This window comes from Myotis brandtii, unplaced genomic scaffold (assembly GCF_000412655.1).
Source record: "Myotis brandtii unplaced genomic scaffold, ASM41265v1 scaffold332, whole genome shotgun sequence".
In the NCBI taxonomy this organism is placed as follows: Eukaryota; Metazoa; Chordata; class Mammalia; order Chiroptera; family Vespertilionidae; genus Myotis; species Myotis brandtii.
In genome coordinates this window covers 3,076,434-3,097,346 of record NW_005362797.1, presented here as the reverse complement: position 1 = coordinate 3,097,346, position 20,913 = coordinate 3,076,434, and the positions used below count along the sequence as shown (strand labels likewise).

Below are 20,913 nucleotides of genomic sequence, written 5' to 3'. Positions count from 1 at the left end.
GCCACCACCTTTCTGCTCACTGTGTTTCTAAGTTTGGCTTTTTTAGATTCCACATACAAGTGAGATTATACAGCAGTTATCTTTCCGCGTCTAACTTATCTCAGCATGACGTCTCCAAGATCCACCCATGTTGTAGCAAATGGCAGGATTTCCTTCTTCCTTGTGACTGAATGCTATTCCTGTGTGTGTGTGTGTGTGTGTGTGTGTGTGTGATATCTCCTTTATCCATTCATCTAGAGAGGGACACTTAGGGTGTTTCCACACCTTGACTGTTATGAATAATACTGCAACGAACATGGGAGTGTGGATAGCTCTTGGAGATCCTGTTTTCATTTCCTTTAGATAAATGCCCGGAAGTGGAATTGTTGGATCAGATGGTAGTTCTGTTTTGAATTTTTGGAGGAGCTCCCATCCTGCTTTCCCACAGGTTTGGTTTCTTGTGGTTGTAGGACTGAGGCACCTGTCTTCTTGTGGCTGTTCGCTGAGGACCCTTTCCATTTTCCTTCCCTCACTCCTTGGCTCATGGTCCCTTCCTCCATCTTCAAAGCCAGCACAGCGCTAAGTGCCTCGAAAGCTTCTAATCCAGTGGTTCTCAACCTTGGCTGCACATTAGAATCACCTGGGGATCTTTTTAAAATCCTGATTTCTGGGCCTCATTCTCTGGAAATTCTGTTTCTTTGTTATGGGGTGGGGCCACAACCTTAGTAACAAAGAAACAGGATTTCCGGAGGATGAGGCCCAGAAATCAGGATTGTAAAAAGATTCCCAGGTGATTCTAATGTGCAGCCAGGGTTGAGAACCACTGTTCTAATCTCTTCTTTTTCCATTGTTACATCCTGACCAACCCTTCTGCCTCTTCTTCCCCTTTTAAGGGCTTACATGATTACAGTGGGCCCACCCAGATGATCCCCACCTCAAGGTCAGCTGATTAGCAACTTTAGTTCCATCTGCTACCTACTTCCCCTTTGTCAGGTAACCTGATGTAGCCATAGGGTTGGGACAGACACGTTGGGGGCTGTTCTCCTAGCACACCATCTAGTGGGAGAGGTACACCTGGGTGCAGTGAACGCTACCAGGTGGAATAAAGTCATGGCCAACTTGAGGCAATAGCAGTGGGCCCTGCAAAAGGAGGAGAGGATCCTCCTTTTGAATTGGATCTATCTATCTGCCTGCCTATCTATCACCTATCTAGCTATATCCAATTCAATATAGATCCAATTATATATGAGATTATGTATGAGAAGAATGAGTAGGAGCCTGAGAAATGGCATTCCAGGTGGAAGGAAGAGCATAAGCAAAGACCAGGGGGGAAATGGCGTTGAGAGTGTAGTTTGTTGTGGATGGAGCATCGGGTACATAGAAAGAATAAGGCAGCCCTGCCTCAGATATATATTTAGAGTAGGAGCCTGAGAAATGGCATTCCAGGTGGAAGGAACAGCATAAGCAAAGACCAGGGGGGAAAGGGCGTTGAGAGTGTATAATAGTTTGTTGTGGATGGAGCATTGGGTACATAGAAAGAGTAAGGCAGCCCTGCCTCAGATATATATTTACCTTTTTAATTATATTTGATTTAGGCCAAATCATATATCTTTCCTGAGCTCACGTCAGCTCAGAGAACCAGAGGGGAGATGGTTTAAAAAAATGACAAGTGGTGAGGAACCCTATACAGCGGCCAATAAAAACAGTCAGTGATGATGCTGATGTCAATAAAGAAGGGGAAGGTAAAAAGGTCAACCAATGGAGATTTTTAAAAATATATTTACTGATTTCAGAGAGGAAGGGAGAGGGAGAGAGAGATAGAAACATCAATGATGAGAGAGAATCATTGATGGGGTGCCTCCTGCATGCCCCACACTGGGGATCGAGCCCTGACTGGGAATTGAACCGTGACCTCCTGGTTCATAGGTCGACGCTCAACCCCTGAGCCATGCCAGCTGGGCATGCTGACCCACAAGTTTTATGGATGATTTCACACTTGCAGCTACTGAATAGGGCATTCAGAGCCTCAACATCTCTGGTTCCCAAGGTGGGAGCTGGTGGGAGTTGCTCAGCTGAGATGGCTGGGAGGAGCTGTCAGCATTCAGGCATCTCTCCCCCAGCCTCCTGTCCTATGGGGAGCAGCCCCCAAGGCTAGGGAGAGGGCCCAGTGTGGGGGGCAGGTCAGCTGCTCATGCTGGAGCCAGTGTTCAGGCCTCCCCTGCCCGGGCCTGGCCCAGGAAATCAGGTTTTCTAGAGCACCTACCTCCCCTTTCAGGCATAGCCAGCAGAACACCAGCCCGGCCGGAAATGGGCCCTGCTGCTGGCGCGGTGTGAGCTGACTTTCAAGTAAGGCTCCACTTTCCTAACAAGTAACCAGCTCTCGGCCAAGCCTTGTCTTTCTTGAAGCCCAGCTGTTATTCGGAGTGGAAATGGGAGCAATTCTTAGGTGTATCCCAGCGTTTCCTGAGTATCCCGTGGACAAACACAAGAAAGATGCCACGCCCACAGATAAACTCTTTTTTTCCCATAGTTATATCTTTATTTTTACCGTTACCTTCTATTTACGTTCATTGATGGTGTTCTTCATTTGCCGCAGTCACGTAAAAGTTTTAAAAATATGTTTACTTGAATTTCAAATGTGGGTTCATTTTTTAAAAATATCAAGCACACGATAATACAGGCTTTTGTGGGCAAGGCCAAGGCCGTGGTGGTGGTATTTGATGGCTGATGTTTGGGGGACGCTAGTCAATTTGACTCAACGTGGCTAACCTGTGGGAGTACCTGCGGGCGATGAGCCAGGCACTGTTGGGCGCCGATGCTGGTAAAGTGTTTGGTGTGTGTGTGTGTGTGTGTGTGTGTGCCTCAGTGAGCCCCGTGCACAGTGTGGCCAGGGGCCGCTGACGCTCGTCCCTTCTGTGGCCTTCCAGATGTCGATGAATGCCGGACCATCCCCGAGGCCTGCCGCGGAGACATGATGTGTGTGAACCAAAACGGCGGGTACCTGTGCATCCCCCGGACAAACCCAGTGTATCGGGGGCCCTACTCGAACCCCTACTCCACCTCCTACTCAGGTCCATACCCAGCAGCTGCCCCTCCGCTCCCGGCTCCCAACTACCCCACGATTTCCCGGCCTCTCATCTGCCGCTTTGGATTCCAGATGGATGAAGGCAACCAGTGTGTGGGTGAGTAGCCCAGCACCTTGGGCCCCTGCCCACTGTGCCCGGCGAAGGCCACGCCCTAATCCAGCAGGTTCACCCCGACAGGTTATTAGCTGCCCTTCCATGCACCTGTGAAACAATGACTTACTTTCTACATAGTTTTTTCACTCTTAGCAGCATGTCTCTGGGAACCCTCCCACCTGGGAGTAGTTTAGTTTGCTGTGTCATTGACAGTTCTCCAGAAAGCCAATTTATCTACCTACTCATCTATCTATCTATTATCTATCTATCTATCTATCTACTTATCTATCTACCTATTTATCATCTATCCATCTATCTTTTGATATTATCTATTTATCCTCTATCTATTTAAAGACCAGGCTCATATGTTCTCTGTGCAATAAGAAACGCAACTGGTCAAACTTAGTAAGTGAATCCCAGAATGAGATCGAGAAAGGACTAGCGCTTTCTTCCCAACACCCCTCACCGTGAATGGAATGTATGCTCCTGAAGTAAAAGAAGCCGTGAGGGCCAAGACCACCTGTTCTGGAAAGAAAGTGGGTTCCTTGAGTGGGGACCAATGCCCTTTTGGCCAAAAGGAGCCTTGCTGATGGGAGCTTGTAGCAGGAGTAGATCTCTGGGAGAAGGAGTTTGCCATGAGGTCCCAATGGAGCTGGTGAGTGGTGTGATGGGTGTCCTGGTGAGCTTTGGTAGTTCGTTGACCAGGGTCACCTTGGCAGAGGGTTACCTGGAACCCTCTCTGGTCACTTGGCTGTGACCAGAACCTTTGCAATTGTCTCCAGCTTTGGGAAATGGAGTGATGGTGACTCCATGTACCTCATCTACAAAACCTGTTTGTACCTGGAGCCCCATTTTAAGCATATTTATAAGTTATATAAATATCCTGTTTTACTAGGATGGTTTGAGGAGTATAGAGCATACATAGGAAATAGAAAAATTTAAGGGATGTGGTAAAAATTAATGTGAAGTTCTAATATGTCCTTCCTTTACCCCAAAAGTTTAGGAGAACATCGATCTGCTTAGAGAGATTTTTGTTGGACCCATTTGAGGGTTCTGGAGTGTTGAACTGTAACCAACTGTTGGAGGCTGTGTGGTGATCTTGTAATGTCTTTTATATGTCCATGCAAATGAGTGCATTTATATTTGAATACATGCAAATCACATGCAAATGTGTCCGTCAGAGCTACAAGGGAAAATTGGGTACACCTGAACCCAAACTTCTCTGGTCTCAAGAGGTGGAGTATCAGGGGAACGGGGTCAGGGGGGAAGAGCTGGTTGATGGTCACTTGGGATGTAGATGACTGTGCAAAGGGAAAGAGTGTGGGGCCCAGTCCAGTCAGGGCTGACGCTTTGGTGGGGAAGAAAGGAACACGCTTCCTTATAATAAGCAGCAGAACCACAGACGTGGTAGCTGGAAAGGACTTTGCAACTTAACTTTGGCGTCTTCACTTTACAGAAAAGGGAATGTGGACTCCAGTGACTTAGATGACAACAGAGGTCGGATGGGGGCCCACAGTCCTGACAACCAGTCTGCATTCTCCTAACTGCACCGCACGCTGCTTGCCTCTGTAGAAAGACATGATCCCAAACGCAAGTGCAGAGAAAGCGAGGTTGGGGTTGGGGTGGGGGTGCAGCTCTTCCCTGTGGGGCCGGGCGGGCCCGGGACCGTGCACCTCTTCAAGTGGAGAAGGGCTGTAATGACAGGTGGAGCGCTCCGGGTTTCTAGGAGCGGCTGCTCTATCTGAGGTCTTGGGCCATCTCACGGGGCCCCTGTTGCGGGGCAGCTGGGAAGCGCCCAGGGCTCCCTGACGTCACCCTGTCTCCCACAGACCTCTTCCAGGACCCCAGTGCCCTTGAGAATGAGGACATGGCTGGGAAACCTATTCATCTCCTGGTCCCTAGGATGGCATGCGGTTTTACAGCTCAAAACCTGTCACATGGGAGATGTGGAGCCTTCATAATGGCCCTTTTGTAAGGAAAATACAATCTAGGAACCCTAGTGGGGACTGGCACTGGGCCCGTCCATTTCCAGAAAGTTCAGCATTATGCATTCATCAGTCCGGAGTTCTTTCTAACTTCCCTTCACCCCACCCACCGTTTCCTGGTTTACAGAGGGTCCGTCTGGGCATGGAGAGGGGTGGCCTCCTGGGCAGGAGCAAGGGAGGGACAGGGAGTCTCTCTTTCCAACACCGCTCCCTCTGGGGAGAGGGATGAGGGAGGAGGGCCTGGGAACCGGCCACATGGGAGCAAGGCACAGAGGTGGCCGGAGAGGGGGAAGGACCTGAGAGGGGACATTGTGGTCACTGCCCAGAGAAAGAGAACGTTGGTGCCTCCCAGAGCGCAGGTCTGGTCCATGGGATGCGCGGTGTCCGGTCGGAACAAGTTGGGAAATGTTTCTGAAACTTCGGTGTTCTAAGAGCAGAGAGGATCAGATCTCCAAAGGAGTGCCCTCCACCTCCTCCTCGAAATAAAAAAGGGCAGCAGTAATGACTGTGAGCGCTGGTAGAGTGCTGTGCGCCAGCCCCTTCCTAGGAACGCGCACCTACCCCTCCCCACCGTCCCACGAGGTAGGACTGTTATTCCTAGTGGACGCTGAGGATGCGAAGCTCAGAGAGGTGGAGAAGACGGGGCCAAGCCAGCACTTGAACCCATGCAGGCTCTGGATGAGGAAACTGAGGTCCCCGGAGTAAAGGTTTTTCAGATCCTCCCAGACAATCAGTACTGGAGCCATCATTAACAACCAGGGCCTTCTCTTCTTTTTCTTCTTCTTATTTTTTGTAATTAACATTTGTGTTCTGTAAAACTTTGAGCCTAGACAAAAGCAGAGAGAACATCATGAACACACAGCTCCTTATCGCCCCGCTTCAGTAATTGTCAGTATAGACCCAGCCTCATTTCTCCTTTGCCCTCACCTCGTGGATTTCTTTAAAGCAAATCCCAGGCATCATCTGATTTCAGCCTGAACTGATAAAGTGTTTGGGGTTCTCCAAGAAAGCCAATTCATCTACCTACTTATCTATCTATCTATCTATCTATCTATCAACTTACCTATTTGGGGTTCAAAATGTATCTCTCAGTGATAAAGTTTCTTTTAAAAAATAGCCACAGTACTGTCATAAACCAATAAACATCAACAATGGTTCCTTTTTCTTACTAAATATCTAGGTAGTGTTCAAATTTCTCTGATTGTCCCTAAATGTCTTTTTTCTGTTGCTTGGTCTGAATCAGATTCAAACAAGGTCTGCAAATTACATTTGGTTGACAACCCTCTTAACTCCCTCTTAATCTTTTTTGTTTCCTTTGCCACTCGAAAGAGGCTGAGTTGTTCGTCCTGTAGAATTTCCTGCATTTGGGGTGTAGCCGATGGCATTCTTGTGGTGGCATTTAGCATGTGCCTTTCTCCCACCGCTTCCCTGTGAGCTGGAAGAGTTACATCCAGAGACTTGCTCCAATTCAGGTTTAATTTTCTTGGCAAACTGCTTTCCAGGTAGCACCCTGTTCCTTGGTTCCCTCCATGTCCTGCTTTCTTCGCCTAAGTCTACGGAAGTCTACACACGAGTTTATAGAAGAAAATGGACATCCCCTTTCACTGTAACTATGTTTTTCTGAGTTTTGGACCCACCTTCAAGGAAGCAATTTCCTCCCGTGTGCCCAAATTAGTCCGTGTTCTGTTTCTGCAGGGTGGGCGGGGCCAGACTTGGCACCCCGGTCCCTTGGGCCTCTGAGCTTCCTGCTCCACTTCTGTTCTGGGTTCCTCCTTGAAGGTGACTAGACGCTGCTCCTAAGGAGCCAGGAAAGCTTTCTGTTCTTTAGAAAACTGGCCTCTTGGCTTGGGGGTGCCCAGCACCAGGGCCCCCTCCACAAGGGTGGTGGGACTCTTGGCCTAGTCAGGGTGCCTCCCGGATCCTGGGCCCTTGGCAGATCTGGAGACCAGCTTCTCGGGATGGAGAGCCGGAAGGATGTGGTTAATTGGCAAGGAGGAGAGGGCTGCTGGAAGGAAGCCTTGCCTCCCTAGAACACAACCAAGGCCCAGACAAAGGCCACATCGGACGCCTACAAGGGGTTCCGAGCCACAAGACATGGTGGAAGCAGGGTGGGGTGGGACTAACAGCATCGGTGTTGAGGGCTCAGGGTGAGCCGAGCCGAGGGCTTGGGGCACCCTGGATCTGAACCCCGATTCAGGAACCCTCCCTTCCTAGCTCACCACCTCTGAGACGTTTGGTGTAGGTCCCCGAACGTGGATGCCACTTGTTTCTGACTGTTCATCTCCTTTGGGGCTCAACTTGTCACCTCTGGGTGAACATGCTTAGTTCTGTCCTTGCTAATCAACTTGGCAATGGCAAATCTCATGACCACCCTGCATGAGAAAGCACCATTCACTGGAGCCAGGCTGCCCTGGGGACTGCAGGGGCTCTCTGGCCATTGGTGATAACGCGTTATCTTTATTCTCCCGGCCCGGGGTTTATTCATTGGTCAAAGCGCCCAAGTGGACAGAAAGGAACACGTGTGGATCCTTCTGAAAGATGGATGGTTGTTGGCCTGAGGCTTTCTTCTCAGTTACTTTTCTCTGAAAGCCAACAGGTATTTTATTCAACCAATGTATGTAGAGAACCTTATTGGTGCCACCCTCTGGCCTGGGCACGGAGGGGGCAAGGAGTCCGGGCACAGCCACAGGGCTCCCTCCAGAGCTTACTGTCAAGGAAGGGAGAGCAGACATAAAGCAAGCAGCTGACATACCAGGTGACCGCAGACGGGTTCCTGAAAAGGCGGGGCGACCTTCAGTGGAGAAGGCTGGAATCTAGGAGTCAGACAGGCCTTGCTTCTCCCCTTGGTTGGGCCACTTCTGAGCTGTGAGACCTGGGTCTCAGTTTTCTCCTCTGGACAATGGGTATGACAATGCCTACCTCGCAGTAACATGTGAAAACGCCTGGTCTGGGTCTGCATGGAGCATCACGCAGAAATACTGCGGGGGAAGGATTCGAGGAGGAGGCAGCGAGGGGCCGGAGATGCTAACCCGTGGAAAGATTCGCAGGGTCTGAAAAGGAGCGGAGGCCTAATTCTTGAAAACCTTTAAAATGCCCTAAAACTGAGCTTGCTACACACCCACCGTGCAGGGTTTTGCCCTGTTCAGCTCTTCACAGAGACATCAGTCAGGTTCTGCTTTGGAATACCAGCCAAGCCTGTGTTTGTTTAACTTGTGAAACGAAACGATGGAAGTAGTTCCCGGCAGGGGCAGGTAAGACAAGGACAGGGACACTTAGACCCCAGCCAATGATGTCACAGGCCCTGCAAGCTTTGCTTCTGCTTTTCAACAGGCTTGGGCTGTAACTTGAGACCAAGTCCTCCGGATGAGACCAGGGAGGAAAACGCAGGCAGCCCGGTTGGCTACTGGGATCTTTAGCTGCTGAGGGCTTTGGAACAGGGCAGGCTGGGGAGAAAAGGGGACCCAGGACGGAGGTGGGGGCTGCACAGTTGGCTTTGCTCGGGTGTAGGCTTGTTCAAGTGCAGCCCCGCTACTCAGGCGGCCCCTCTTCCTTCAGGTCTTTTCTAATCCTTGGCTGGGATGGTGAGCAAGCGGTGTAGCCTTTCTGAGACTCCGTTTTTCCATCTGTAAACAGGGATCGCAGTAGCAACTTCCATAAGACATTTGTGAGAATTCAATGAGATAATGCATGTGAGTCGCCCGGCATGGAGGCTGGCTGGTGCGCGGAAAGGGTCAAGCACAGTTGTTATGATTTTGTTTTCATCATTTCAGATCTCACCATCCCATGATGCATTCTCCTATTGCAAACTCTCACTCTTGTTATTCTGTTATTATTTTTTCCTCGGGGGATTAGAGTGACTAGCACCTGCCTTTTAGAGGGTGGAGGGTTGAATTCTTGTCACTTTTCAGCATTAGGGGTTGGGGGGATTTATACTTCCAAGGAGATCTCAGCAGAGAGGGGACCCCCAGGATCATCCAGAGCTGCTCTTCTGGGCCCTGTCATGTGCCCATGAGTCAGCACCTGGGGAAATGCAGATTCTGACTCAGCAGGTCTGGGGCGGGGCCTGCGATCCGCATTTCTCACCAGCTCCCTGGTGATGCGATGCTACTGGTCCACTTTGATCCGGGCTCTAGTCCCATGGTCGGCAAACTCATTAGTCAACAGAGCCAAATATCAACAGTACAACAATTGAAATTTCTTTTGAGAGCTAAATTTTTTAAACTTAAACTATATAGGTAGGTACATTGTTATTAACTTAATTAGGGTACTCCTAAGCTGGCCTTTGCTAAAAACGTCCTCAATCTGATTGAGGTACGTTCGCTGAGGTCGACCCCTTCCAACTCTCCCATCCACGCTTGTCTTGTATACTTGTTTCGTCTATCTCCTTTCGTTCATCCTCTCTATATGTCCAAACCATCTCAACATACCTTTCTCAATCCTCGACACTACATCTTCTTTCACTCCACAACGTTCCCTAAAATTAACTTAATAAACTTTACTTAAAGTTTTAAGTCAACTTCACACTGTACGTGCGCGCCTGCACGTGGTATTTTGTGGAAGAGCCACACTCAAGGGGCCAAAGAGCTGCATGTGGCTGGCGAGCCGCGGTTTGCCGACCACTGCTCTAGTCCATCTATCTATTCTTAGATAGGACTGTATTAAGAAAGGTGGAAACTTTATTTTTAAATGTAATTCCCACATTGTTTGAATTTGTTAAAAAGAATGTATTTTGTTTAAAACCAAAAAAATCTAAAAGAAAAAAATGTTAAGCCTAAATTGAGGCATCAGTTTAGGATAGGACATCAGTAAGAACTGGGCTTTGATCCCAGATTGGCTATTTATTAGCTGTATGACATTTAAAAAGTCATTTGGTCTACATTTCTGGCCTACATTTTATTATTTGCAGAAAGAAGGGATAGTAGGAAATTAGGGGTCTTAATCTAGGGTCTGTGGGTAGAATTTTGATGATTTATTTTCATATTTTTTTCCCTGCACTAACTTTTAATGAAACTTAGCATTACCTTCAATGGATATAGGCAATAAGCTATAGTATTCTTAGCAGTAACTGGGACAGTATTAACAAGAGAAATACAGATATATATATATACAGCTGCAGCAGTTCTTCTGAAATATTTTGAAGATTTGACATTATGAAATATTATTTTGAAATATCATTCTCATTTACCCCTACTGCAAGTTGTAGAAGATAGTAGATCTGCTGCCAATGTTGTTTAATGTACCGATGAAGAAGCATATATATTATTACATCACAGATATCCTATATAACAAAGGCCTAATATGCTGTGTCCAGTTGTCCAATTGTCTGTTCAACCAATCAAAGTGTAATATGCTAATGATATGCTAAGGCTGCTCAACCGCTTGCTATGATGTGCACTGACCACCAGGGGGCAGACGCTCCGACTGGTAGGTTAGCTTGCTGCTGGGGTCCAGCCAATTGGGACTGAGCGAGATGGGCCAGACACACCCTGGAGCCCTCCCGCAGTCCCTCCCCAGCTGGCCAACCTCCCGAGTCCCTCCCTGGCCCCGATCGTGCACCGGTGGAGTCCCTCAGCCTGTCCTGCGACCTCTCGCAATCCGGGACCCTTTGGGGGATGTCGGAGAGCCAGTTTTGGCCTGATCCCGCAGGCCAGGCCGAGGGACCCCCCACTGGTGCATGAATTCGTGCACCAGGCCTTTAGTGTTTTGATAACTGTCTTTCAATATCACTGTTTTCTTTTGTAATCCTATGAATTTCATGGTATATAATTAGAAGCAGTGTTCTGAGAAGGGCCCACGGGCTTCATCCAACTGCAAGGCAAGTTCATAGCATTCACACAGGAGGCTTGAATTCCCCAGACCAGACGGCTCCTAGGTCCCCTCCAACTCAAGACGTTCTCCTGTTCTAAATCTGGCCAATCCATAGGGAAGCTAGCGATCGTGTCCAGACAGTCCGGGTTTTCTGTTAACTCATTGTCATCGGGATTGCTCCGTGTTGTGGTCTGTCTCTACTTGCCTTTCCACCAGCCTGTGTGCTCAGTGGCATCTTCTGCCAGGACTGTGTCCGTGCTCCAGCTGTGGGCCCCTCCCACCCACAGCTGGAGCCGCTTTGGGAACTGGCCCTGGGGCACGCCCAGCCTCGGGGCCTTGTGTAGTAGGCACTTCCCCGGTGCCCAGCATGGCAATTTTCTCAATGATCTACAAATTTTTCTTGGCTCTCACCTTATGTTCCTTGGTCTGGTTGTGTTTCTTTTAATTATGTTCCACTCTGGAATTACCCAGTTGTGTGTGGAAAACAAGTGGTGTTGCAAGAGGCGAAGAGAAGTGTGGACTTTCAACAGGACAAAATTCAGCTCTGCTTTGGAAGGTTCTGGCGAACGTGGGTGCATGGCCAGGTCTCCAGAGAGTGCCTGCTGGAGGACAGAGGTGGCATGACCTGCCAGGTTGTCAACAGCCTCAGATGCCAGGGAGCAGCCCGTTCGCACTGGTTAGCCAGGTGTGTTTTCATTTAGTGGGAGGGGCATGTTCTGGTGCTTCTGAAAGAGGCTCAATGGTTCCAAGTGTGTTGAAACAGCGGAGGGCGATTGTACCTTCTCTTTTCTCCTCAAGGCTAGTAGACTTCTTTTCTCCTTTTTTCTTTTTTAAAATCTTTATTGTTTTTGAAAGTATTACATATGTCCCCTTTCCCTCCCACCCCCATTGACCTCTTCTAGCCTGCCCCAGTCCCCTGCCTCAGGCCTTCACCACCCTATTGTCTGCGTTCCTGGGTTATGCATATATGCATACAAGTTCTTTGGTTGATCTCTTCCCACCCTCATCGACCCAACCCCACCTCCCACCTTCCCTCTGAGATTTCAAAGTTTGTTCTATGCTTCTATGTCTCTGGATCGATTTTGTTCATCAGTTAATTTTGTCCTTTAGATTCCACGTCTGAGTGAGATCACGTGATACTTGTCTTTCTCTGACTGGCTTATTTCGCTTAGCATAATACTCTCTAAGTCCCCGCGTGCTCATTTTGTTCATCAGTTAATTTTGTCCTTTAGATTCCATGTCTGAGTGAGATCACGTGATACTTGTCTTTCTCTGACTGGCTTATTTCGCTTAGCATAATACTCTCTAAGTCCCTGCATGCTCTCTCAAAGGGTAAGAGAGCCTTTTTTTTTTTACTGCTGCATAGTATTCCATGGAGTAAATGGACCACAGCTTTTTTATCCACTCATCTACTGATGGGCACTGGGCTGTTTCCATAGATTTCTTTTCAAACATCCTTCTGATGGAAGTGGGGTGAGCACACCACTGGTGAGTCCAGGACAGAATTGCTGGCTTAGGGTCTGTGCCTACACTGGTAGCAGATAAAATGTCCCCCCTTCTTATCTGCTCGTGTAGACGGTGTCCGCAGGGCATCTACAGCTCCCACCCCACCCAGTGTGATGCCAGGAATAGAGCGATTTGGGAGTTCTTTGTGCTATCGGAATGGAGTCAATGAAATGGAGAAGTAAAAATACCACGTGAGTGCAAAATATTAGTGTCATGGAGAGTGTGCGCATGAGAGCAATAAAACTAATTCAAGCAGTAAGTTAGGAATCATGGCTAATGCTGTCGACCACAGCCACATGTAAACATCTTCTGATAGGCCCGAGTGATACTGTCTGCTGTTCGGGAAGGAAAGGGGCTCTTTATTTTCTCAGAGGACCTGAGGGAGTGGGTTATTAGTCCAGGATGTAGTGGGAGGTAGTATGATGCCGTGAAAATGGCATGGGCTTTAGATTCAGACATGTTGGGGTTCAAATGCCACACCGGCACAGGTGCCTGGCTCAGGGCATTAAGCCCTTAGGACACTAGTACACACCTTGTGGGATTGTTCGGGGGCTTAGCAAAGGATCTGCCCTGTGTCTGACGGTCAAGTCTGCACCCCCTTACCCATCGCTGCTGTCAGCCCCTAGCCCCTTCGCTTGGGGGCAGCGATCTACTTGCTTACATCTACGGACCCCTGCCCAGTCACCTGAGAGTGGGGTGCTGTTGGCTGCTTATCCCAGGCGGGGAGGTTGGGGGAGGGAGAAGGAGAGGGACTTCCCTTTAGTTTGTGACCATGTGCTAACCCTTCTCCTCTCCTCCACTCTGACCCCACTCACACAGGCTCCCTGGAGCCCTCCTCTGGGGCCCTCTTAGCTCTGGGAGTGCCAAGGAGCGACACGGGTCCATTCATTCTCTTCTCCCATCGGCTGCCAGCCTCTCTGGACACATGGACATGCAGACAGACAGAAAGACAGACTCCAGACCATGCTGGCCCGGCTGGCTGTGACTGGAAAAGTGCTGGTGGGCTGGGTTGAACCCTCATCAGAGAGCCCCCCCCTTCCTGAATCAGATGACCTCCCCCGGAAAACCAGCCCCCAGCTGGTCTCCTGCTTGGAGGCAGCAAGGCCACAGCTTCCGGGCAGCCCCCAGGTGTGTGACAGATGGCAGGCAGGGGCCCACGGGCTCTCATCAGGGTGTGGGTGTTGAGGGTTGGGCAGTGGACAGAGGCTTCCTTGGCTACAGGCACCTGGCACCTGGCAGCACCGGCTCTCAATGAGCAATTGTCACCTGAATGAATGAATGGATGAGTGAATGGATGAGTGAATGAACAGTGGGGACAAATGAGAGGGGGGTCTTCACTCATTTCCACATTCCATCTCTCATTACCCACTGGAGGCACCCTTACCTCCCGCTGGGAGCCGAAGGGGACCAAGGTCTCCTTGTTCCTTGAGTGCCTGTGGCCCAGAGCCACGGTCGCCACGGTTGCCACGTGTGCCCATGCCCAGCTGGGTCCTCACGCCACGGCACTCAGTGAGTGATGAACAGAACTGAATTTACCCTGTAGCCGAGAGGCTGATGCCTGTGAGGAGCCTTCTGGTCAGATGAGCTTTACAGGGACCCACCTCCGCGGCCCTTTCCCCTTGGGGATGCGCCAGAGGGGAAATCCGTGGTCGCTGGGCTCTTCCCACCGTGAGGCCAGGCTTCCTTTCCCTGCCATGGGAGGGACTGGCTCCCAAGGATTTGCCTCCAGCCAGGGCCAGCTCCTTGCACAACTCCAGGGGGCGCCGTTCAATTGTATGACATGCCATTGGCACCCCCTCCCGCCCCACAGCCGGCTTGAGGCTCCTGTTTGTCTTGGAAAGAGAGGAACGTGCTTGAGGAAGGGTCCCTGGGCCATCTCCTTGGGGGCTGGCAGAGAAAGGACATTCACAGGATTCCTTCCCTCCAGAGGGCCCCAGACAGCAGACTGGATGTCAAGGACTGACCTCCCGTTCCCCTCCAGCTGTCGGAGCCAGGCCAGAGGGGAGATGGGGACACCCAGCACTGGGGCCGGCGCGGGCGGGCTGGGGCCCGGGAAGCAGTGAGGCTCGGGGACTTGTCAGTGCTGTCTGACTTTCCTTCAAGCTAGAACATTTGCAGAAACCCAGCCAGAGTTGATTTATGAGCTCCACATATTTTGCAGGTCTTAACACATCCCCCAGGAATCAGTGAGGTCAGACAGAACAGACTTTGCATCCGCAACCAGTAAGAACTTGGCATTTTCAATAGCTCCCCGGGGAATCAGGGCGTCCTAATTGGAGGGCGAGTATATGAAACAATGGAAAGACATACACACACACACACACACACACACACACACACACACACACACTAAGAAAACCGGACTCTGCTTCATTCCTGCTGAGAAGAAAGGTAAGTCATCTGCACACACACACACACACACACACACACACACGCACAAAGAAAACCCGACTGTTTCATTCCTGCTGGGGAGAAAGGTAAGTCGTCTGCGAGCTGGGTGAGAGGTGGCCACTGTGACCAAAGGAAGCATCATGGGACTGGGCTGCTGGGACCAGCCGTGAACTCAGAGCCAACTTAGCAGTGACCAGAGCGCCCCGTCCTGTGTTCTCCGGAGCATGCCCCGTAACTGAGATAAATAGACGCTGGCGATTATTTATTTAACATCTCTATCCAGCAGGAACTTTCTGTCTTGCTCGCTGTCGGGAAAGCTGCACGTGGTGAATTGTACATATAGGATTCCGATGAGCAAGAGAAATTGATTATGTCCTAGGTGTCCATATTGGTTAGTTTATTATTATTATTAACTAGAGGCCTGGTGCACGAAATTCGTGCATGGGTGGGGTCCCTAGGCCTGGCCGGCCATCAGGGCTGATTTGTGGGGCGACCGGTGGGGCAATTGGGGGGCCCCCGCTGGCACCCACCTTGGCTGGCCTGGGGCCTGTGGGCTGGGGGCAACTCCTACATTGAGCGTCTGCCCCCTGGTGATCAGTGCACGTCATAGCAATCGGTCATCCCACTAGCGAAATTCGTGCATGGGTGGGGTCCCTAGGCCTGGCCGGCCATCAGGGCTGATTTGTGGGGCGACCGGTGGGGCAATTGGGGGGCCCCCGCTGGCACCCACCTTGGCTGGCCTGGGGCCTGTGGGCTGGGGGCAACTCCTACATTGAGCGCCTGCCCCCTGGTGATCAGTGCGCGTCATAGCAACCGGTCATTCCACTAGTCATTCCGCCATTCGGTCTATTTGCATATTAGGCTTTTATTATATAGGATGGGCTTGATTGCTTCATTTACCATGTATGGCTGGGGTCTGTGCTGTGCATACAGATCATTCAGGCATCATTACTGCCCTGGGGAGTTCACATTCTCTTGCCAAGAGTCGGGGTGGGATGGTAGGAAACATCCCAACACATACATTAGCTCTAGCCCAGTGGGATGGGGCAGCAACGAAAGCAGGCAGGAGGCTCTCTGCGTGCGCTGGCTGGATGGCCACAGAAACCTTCCTCAGAGACAGGTGTTACCCATCTGTGCGTCATGCGATTAAACAGATACTCACCGAGCACCTCTCCGTGTCAGATACTGCCAAGTGCTGGAAGGGGATCTAAAGATGGAGGAGACTGTCGCTGCCCCCGGGATCTCGCCGCTGAGCGGGTATGAGCGGGGTCAGGGAGGGGAGGATGTACGTATCTCCCCAGAGTCTCCCACGAGCCAGAGTGTGAAGCAAGGGGATCTAAAGATGGAGGAGACTGTCGCTGCCCCCTGGGATCTCGCCGCTGAGCGGGTATGAGTGGGGTCGGGGAGGGGAGGATGTACATAACTCCCCAGAGTCTCCCACGAGCCAGAGTGTGAAGGGGGGCGAGAGCAGTATTGCCAGGTGCCGAAGGAGTGCCCACGGGAAATGGGGATTCTGCTCTGGGAATGGATAGGATGGCCTTGGTGTGAATTTTGGAGCCTTGAGTAGGATTTTTATGTGGGAGGCGAGGAAGGGCTTTTTGGGTCAAGGGGATAACGTGGACAAAGACATGGAGGCAGGAAATTGCCCGGCACATTGAGGAGTGCTGTTGAGGGCCAGCCTTGGTCATGAGCCCCTTGGTCACCTGCCCATTCACGATGCCCAGGACGTGGCTGCAGCGCGGCCTTGGATTGGGGGCGGGGAGGATCGAGTGAGAGGTGGGGCTAGGAAACTTGGCAGGAACTAGACTCTGGGGGCTTGGAATGCCGTGCCAATGGCTCGGGCTTTGTCCTGTGAGCGCTGGTTTTGGAGTGGGGGCGTGGTGTGCTGACATCTGTTTGGAGAAGATTCCCCGTTCAGGGGCCCAGTGAACTGGGGTCTTGATCTAATCTTAGCACCGTAGCCAGCTCAGTGGGTGGTTGTGGCTCCAGTCCCTTCTCTCTCTGGCTCCATTTTCTCATCTATACAAGAGGGGCTGGGCCGTAGTCTCCAAGGCTGCCCCCACCCCGACCACTCGGGATGTGAAAATCTTACCACCAGGTGAAGAGGAGCTTCTGGAAGCAGGGGCTTTGCATTTAGTCTAAGCTCCGGGGGCTGGTGACTGGGCCACTTAATGGCATCACTTCCATGTTCTCAGAGTCCTGGGCGGAGCCTTCCTTTAAGCTTGGGGCAGAGATGAGCCCTTTTCGGAGTCCCTTTAGGAAAGGGGCATCGGTGGACGGCGTGTGTCTGATGATAAGAGGTGGCCTGGTCCCATGAGCAACCTGGCATTGTCTTTATAACACCTGGGAGGGGCTGCAAGGAGCTGGAGTAAAACACAAACTCCTTATGAAACCAAGAATCCTCTTAGAGTGACCAGTAGGGTGGAAACATAAGAGTTCCACTATTAGCCCTGGCCGGGTATCTCAATTGGTTAGCAGTGATCAGCAAACTGCGGCTCGCGAGCCACAAAATACCGACTTCTGCGCATGGGCCACGAAGTTTCAATCTCACTGTATGTGCGTGCCTGCACGTGATGTTTTGTGGAAGAGCCACACTCAAGGGGCCAAAGAGCCACATGTGGCTCGCGAGCTGCAGTTTGCCGACCAGGGGGTGAGAGCATTGTCCCGATACACCAAGTTCAATCCCCGGTCAGGCCACATACAGGAATCAACCAATGAATGCATGAATGAATGGAACAAGTTGATGTCTCTCTCTCCCTTTTTCCTTCCCTCCCTTCCTCTGTTCCTCTCTCTCTCTGTCCAAAAAGAAAAAAGAAAAAAACCAGAGTTCCACTATCAGGCCTTTCTGGAAAATTTCCCATCTCAGACCTCCTAACAGACCCTTTTTAAAGAATCATCTCAATGTCAATTAGCTCCAGAGAACAGGCGTTGGCCAGGGACCAGGTGGCGCTGGCCTGTGGTCTGTTGGCTTGTCACTGTGGGAGGCTGGATTCTGTGGTTACATCCTTAAGCGACTCCCTTAATTGCAATAATTCCCACTTGAACACTGCCTCTCCCTTATCCCAATCTCTCACATCCGCTAACTCACTGAATTCTCAAATGACCCAGTAGGCAGGCTCATATTGTTTTTCCCATTTTAGAGCAGCATCCACAGTTCACGTATGGGAGAGACCCACCAGAGGGTAGACTTGCTGACTTTCAGACCCTGCCCCTCCCATAAGATGTCCCAATGCTCTTTGTTGTTCACAGGCAACACTGGCCTCCTTTCTCTTCCTCAAACATGCCAGGCTCTTCCCTACCCCAGGGCCTTTGCACTTACTGTTCCCTCTGGACCGCTCTCCTGGACCTTCACATTGCTGGCTCATTCTCTGCTTCCAGGTTTCAGCTTAGTTTAGATGTCACCTCCCTAAAGAGTCCATCCCTGCCCAGCTTGCCCACAGTAACCCCACAGTCACGCTCTATCACAGCCCTCATCCTCACAAACTCAAGCCTGCGTAACATCGCCGGGAAGAATGAAAACTCAGGTTGTGGATCCCACCCCCCAGAGTTTCTGATTCAGTAGATTTGGGGTGGGGCCTGGATTTCCAAGGGATGCTATGCTTCTGATCTGGGGACCACACTTTGAGAACCACGGAGTGATAACTATCTTTTAATTAATGAATGAATTCATATTGAGGTATACTCAGCATCAATCAGGTATATGGCATAATGATTTGATATTTGTATACACAGCATCAGCACAGTAACCCTAGTTAACATCCATCACCACACATGGAAAAATAGCTTTTCTTGTGATGAGAACTTGTAAGATATACTCTCAGCAACTTTCAAATATGCGACATAGTATTACTAACTACAGTCACCGGGCTGTACATGACATCCCATGACTGACTTGCTTTATAAGTGGGAGTTTATTTGATCCCCTTTACCCATTTCCCCAAACCTGACCCCCTTCCTCTGGCCACCACCATGCTGTTCTCTGTATCTATGAGTTTGTGTTTTGTTGTTTTAATGATTTTGTTTAAAGTAAATGAAAGCATATGGTATTTGATTTATTTCACTTAGCATAATGCCCTCAAGGTCTCTCCATTTTGGTGCAAATGGCAAGATTTCCTTTTTAAAACATTTTATTTTTTATTTATTGATTTTTAGAGAGAGAGGAAGGGGAAAGAGAGAGGGAGAGAAAGAGAGAGAGAGAAATATTGACTTGTTCCACTTATTTATACATTCATTGGCTGATTTGCTTATTGCCTGTCTGTCGCTCACGTTGTTTCTGCGGCCTCCCTAGAGCCTGGCCATCGCTGGTGCTTGATCAGTATTTGTTCCTGAGTGTGGTCTGAAGACTCAGTCAGGACTCCTTGCTTTAGAATAGTGATGGCGAACCTATGACACACGTGTCAGAAGTGACACGCGAACTCATTTTTTTGGTTGATTTTTCTTTGTTAAATGGCATTTAAATATATAAAATAAATATCAAAATATAAGTCTTTGTTTTACTATGGTTGCAAATATCAAAAAATTTCTATATGTGACACGGCACCAGAGTTAAGTTAGGGTTTTTCAAAATGCTGACATGCCGAGCTCAAAATGTTCGCCATCACTGCTTTAGAATCATCCCTCCTGTACAAGGGGAAGAAGACCAGACATTGCCAGGAGCCCTGGGAGTTATTTGGTCGGATCTCTTCTCCCCTGTTACCTCTTTCTTTCTTTTCACACTCGAGCTTTTTCTAAGGGTTGTTGTTAATTTTGTATATAGATTGCATGGATGACGTTGATAAAATCCCAGGTGGATGCATTGGACGGTCTGGGTTCAAGGAGAGTTGTTAGAAGAAACCCAGCCAAGCTGCAGGGCATCCAGCAAGTATGGCTCCCACGTCGGCCACAGCCCGTGCTGTGCTCTGACCTTAACACCCACCTTCCCTTCAGCAGGTGGGGAGGAGCCCCAGCCTAACTCTTCTCCCTGGGGACAGATGACAGAAGATCTAGCCGAGGTCGGGTGGGTGGGCATTGCAGGTGGAGCCTGTGGCTCAGGGTGTTCCTCTGGGAAGGGCAGATTGGCACAGAGGAAGAAACCTTGATCTGGGGCTTGTGGGCACCACGTTCTAACAAACTGTGTGATCCAGCCCAGCCAACACAGCTGTAAACCTCTGGGGAACTTTCTGGGTAAGTGAATTAAGTTTTTATGACTGGCTTGCACTTCTCATAATTCCCAGACTGATATTTTCAGAACTCTGGAGTGTCTGAGGCCACTGGCGCCTAGTCCTACTCTTTGGTTTCAAAAGAACAAAGTTGAGCTCTTGCTGGACTGGAATTGGGTTTTAGCTGTAAAATTTTATCTTTCCTGGCAAGGGGGAGTTGAAGATAAAATCTGGGGTGACTATAGATCCCCCGAAGCTATTACTGTGGCCAAAAAGTGTTGAGGGTGAGCTTAGACCGAGCCGGCTGACACTGCCTTCTCCAGGTGGGGATACAGCCCCCTCAAGGACTCATAGGGTATGGGGTGTGTGTGTGTAGGGGGCGAGGTGCCAACTCTTCTGGAGACCACCTCATGGCCACCATGGACTAAGTATCATGGGAGCAACTAGTTCTGCCCATGAGATGAAGGCAGCCCACATAGAGAAGGGACAGTCACAGGTCAGCTGGGAAAGCTGACGAGATGTCATTTACCCAAGGTCACCTAGAGGTCATTTGCAGAGCTGGGATCCCGCTTGCCGTCTCTGGGTTCTTATTCCCAAGAAGACAGGCTGGATTTGGAAGCTGACTGGCCTTGGGCAAGTCACGGCTCCACCGTGGGCTTCGCAGAGGGGGGCGATTCATCAGATTAGCTTAGAGACTCCTCCGGTGTGAGCGAAGGTGAGGCTACAGGTGAACACCACAGGACCTCAGACTGGCAGTTTGGAGATCTTTGCTGCTGTTGCCCATGCACATGTTTATTGATTCTAAGCAGCGTGGTCAGGCTGGTGATTGTCAGGATAAGGGGAGTCCGGGCAGTCAACGGAGGTGTCTTTTCAAAGAGGGCTGGTGGCGTCAGCCTCAGGTCTTCAAGGGAGACTCTGCTTTTACAG

The 20,913-nt window shown here is 50.2% G+C and overlaps 1 protein-coding gene across 2 annotated transcripts in view; it reads left to right on the top strand.

The window, feature by feature from the left end:
* FBLN5 (fibulin 5) overlaps positions 1 to 20,913 on the top strand; it is a 71,356-nt gene that overhangs the window by 6,714 nt on the left and 43,729 nt on the right. For both annotated transcript variants that reach the window (XM_005871199.2, XM_005871198.2), the window contains exon 4: positions 2,907 to 3,161. In XM_005871199.2, the coding sequence (XP_005871261.1) occupies positions 2,907 to 3,161 (255 nt within the window). The remainder of the gene's footprint in view (positions 1 to 2,906; positions 3,162 to 20,913) is intronic.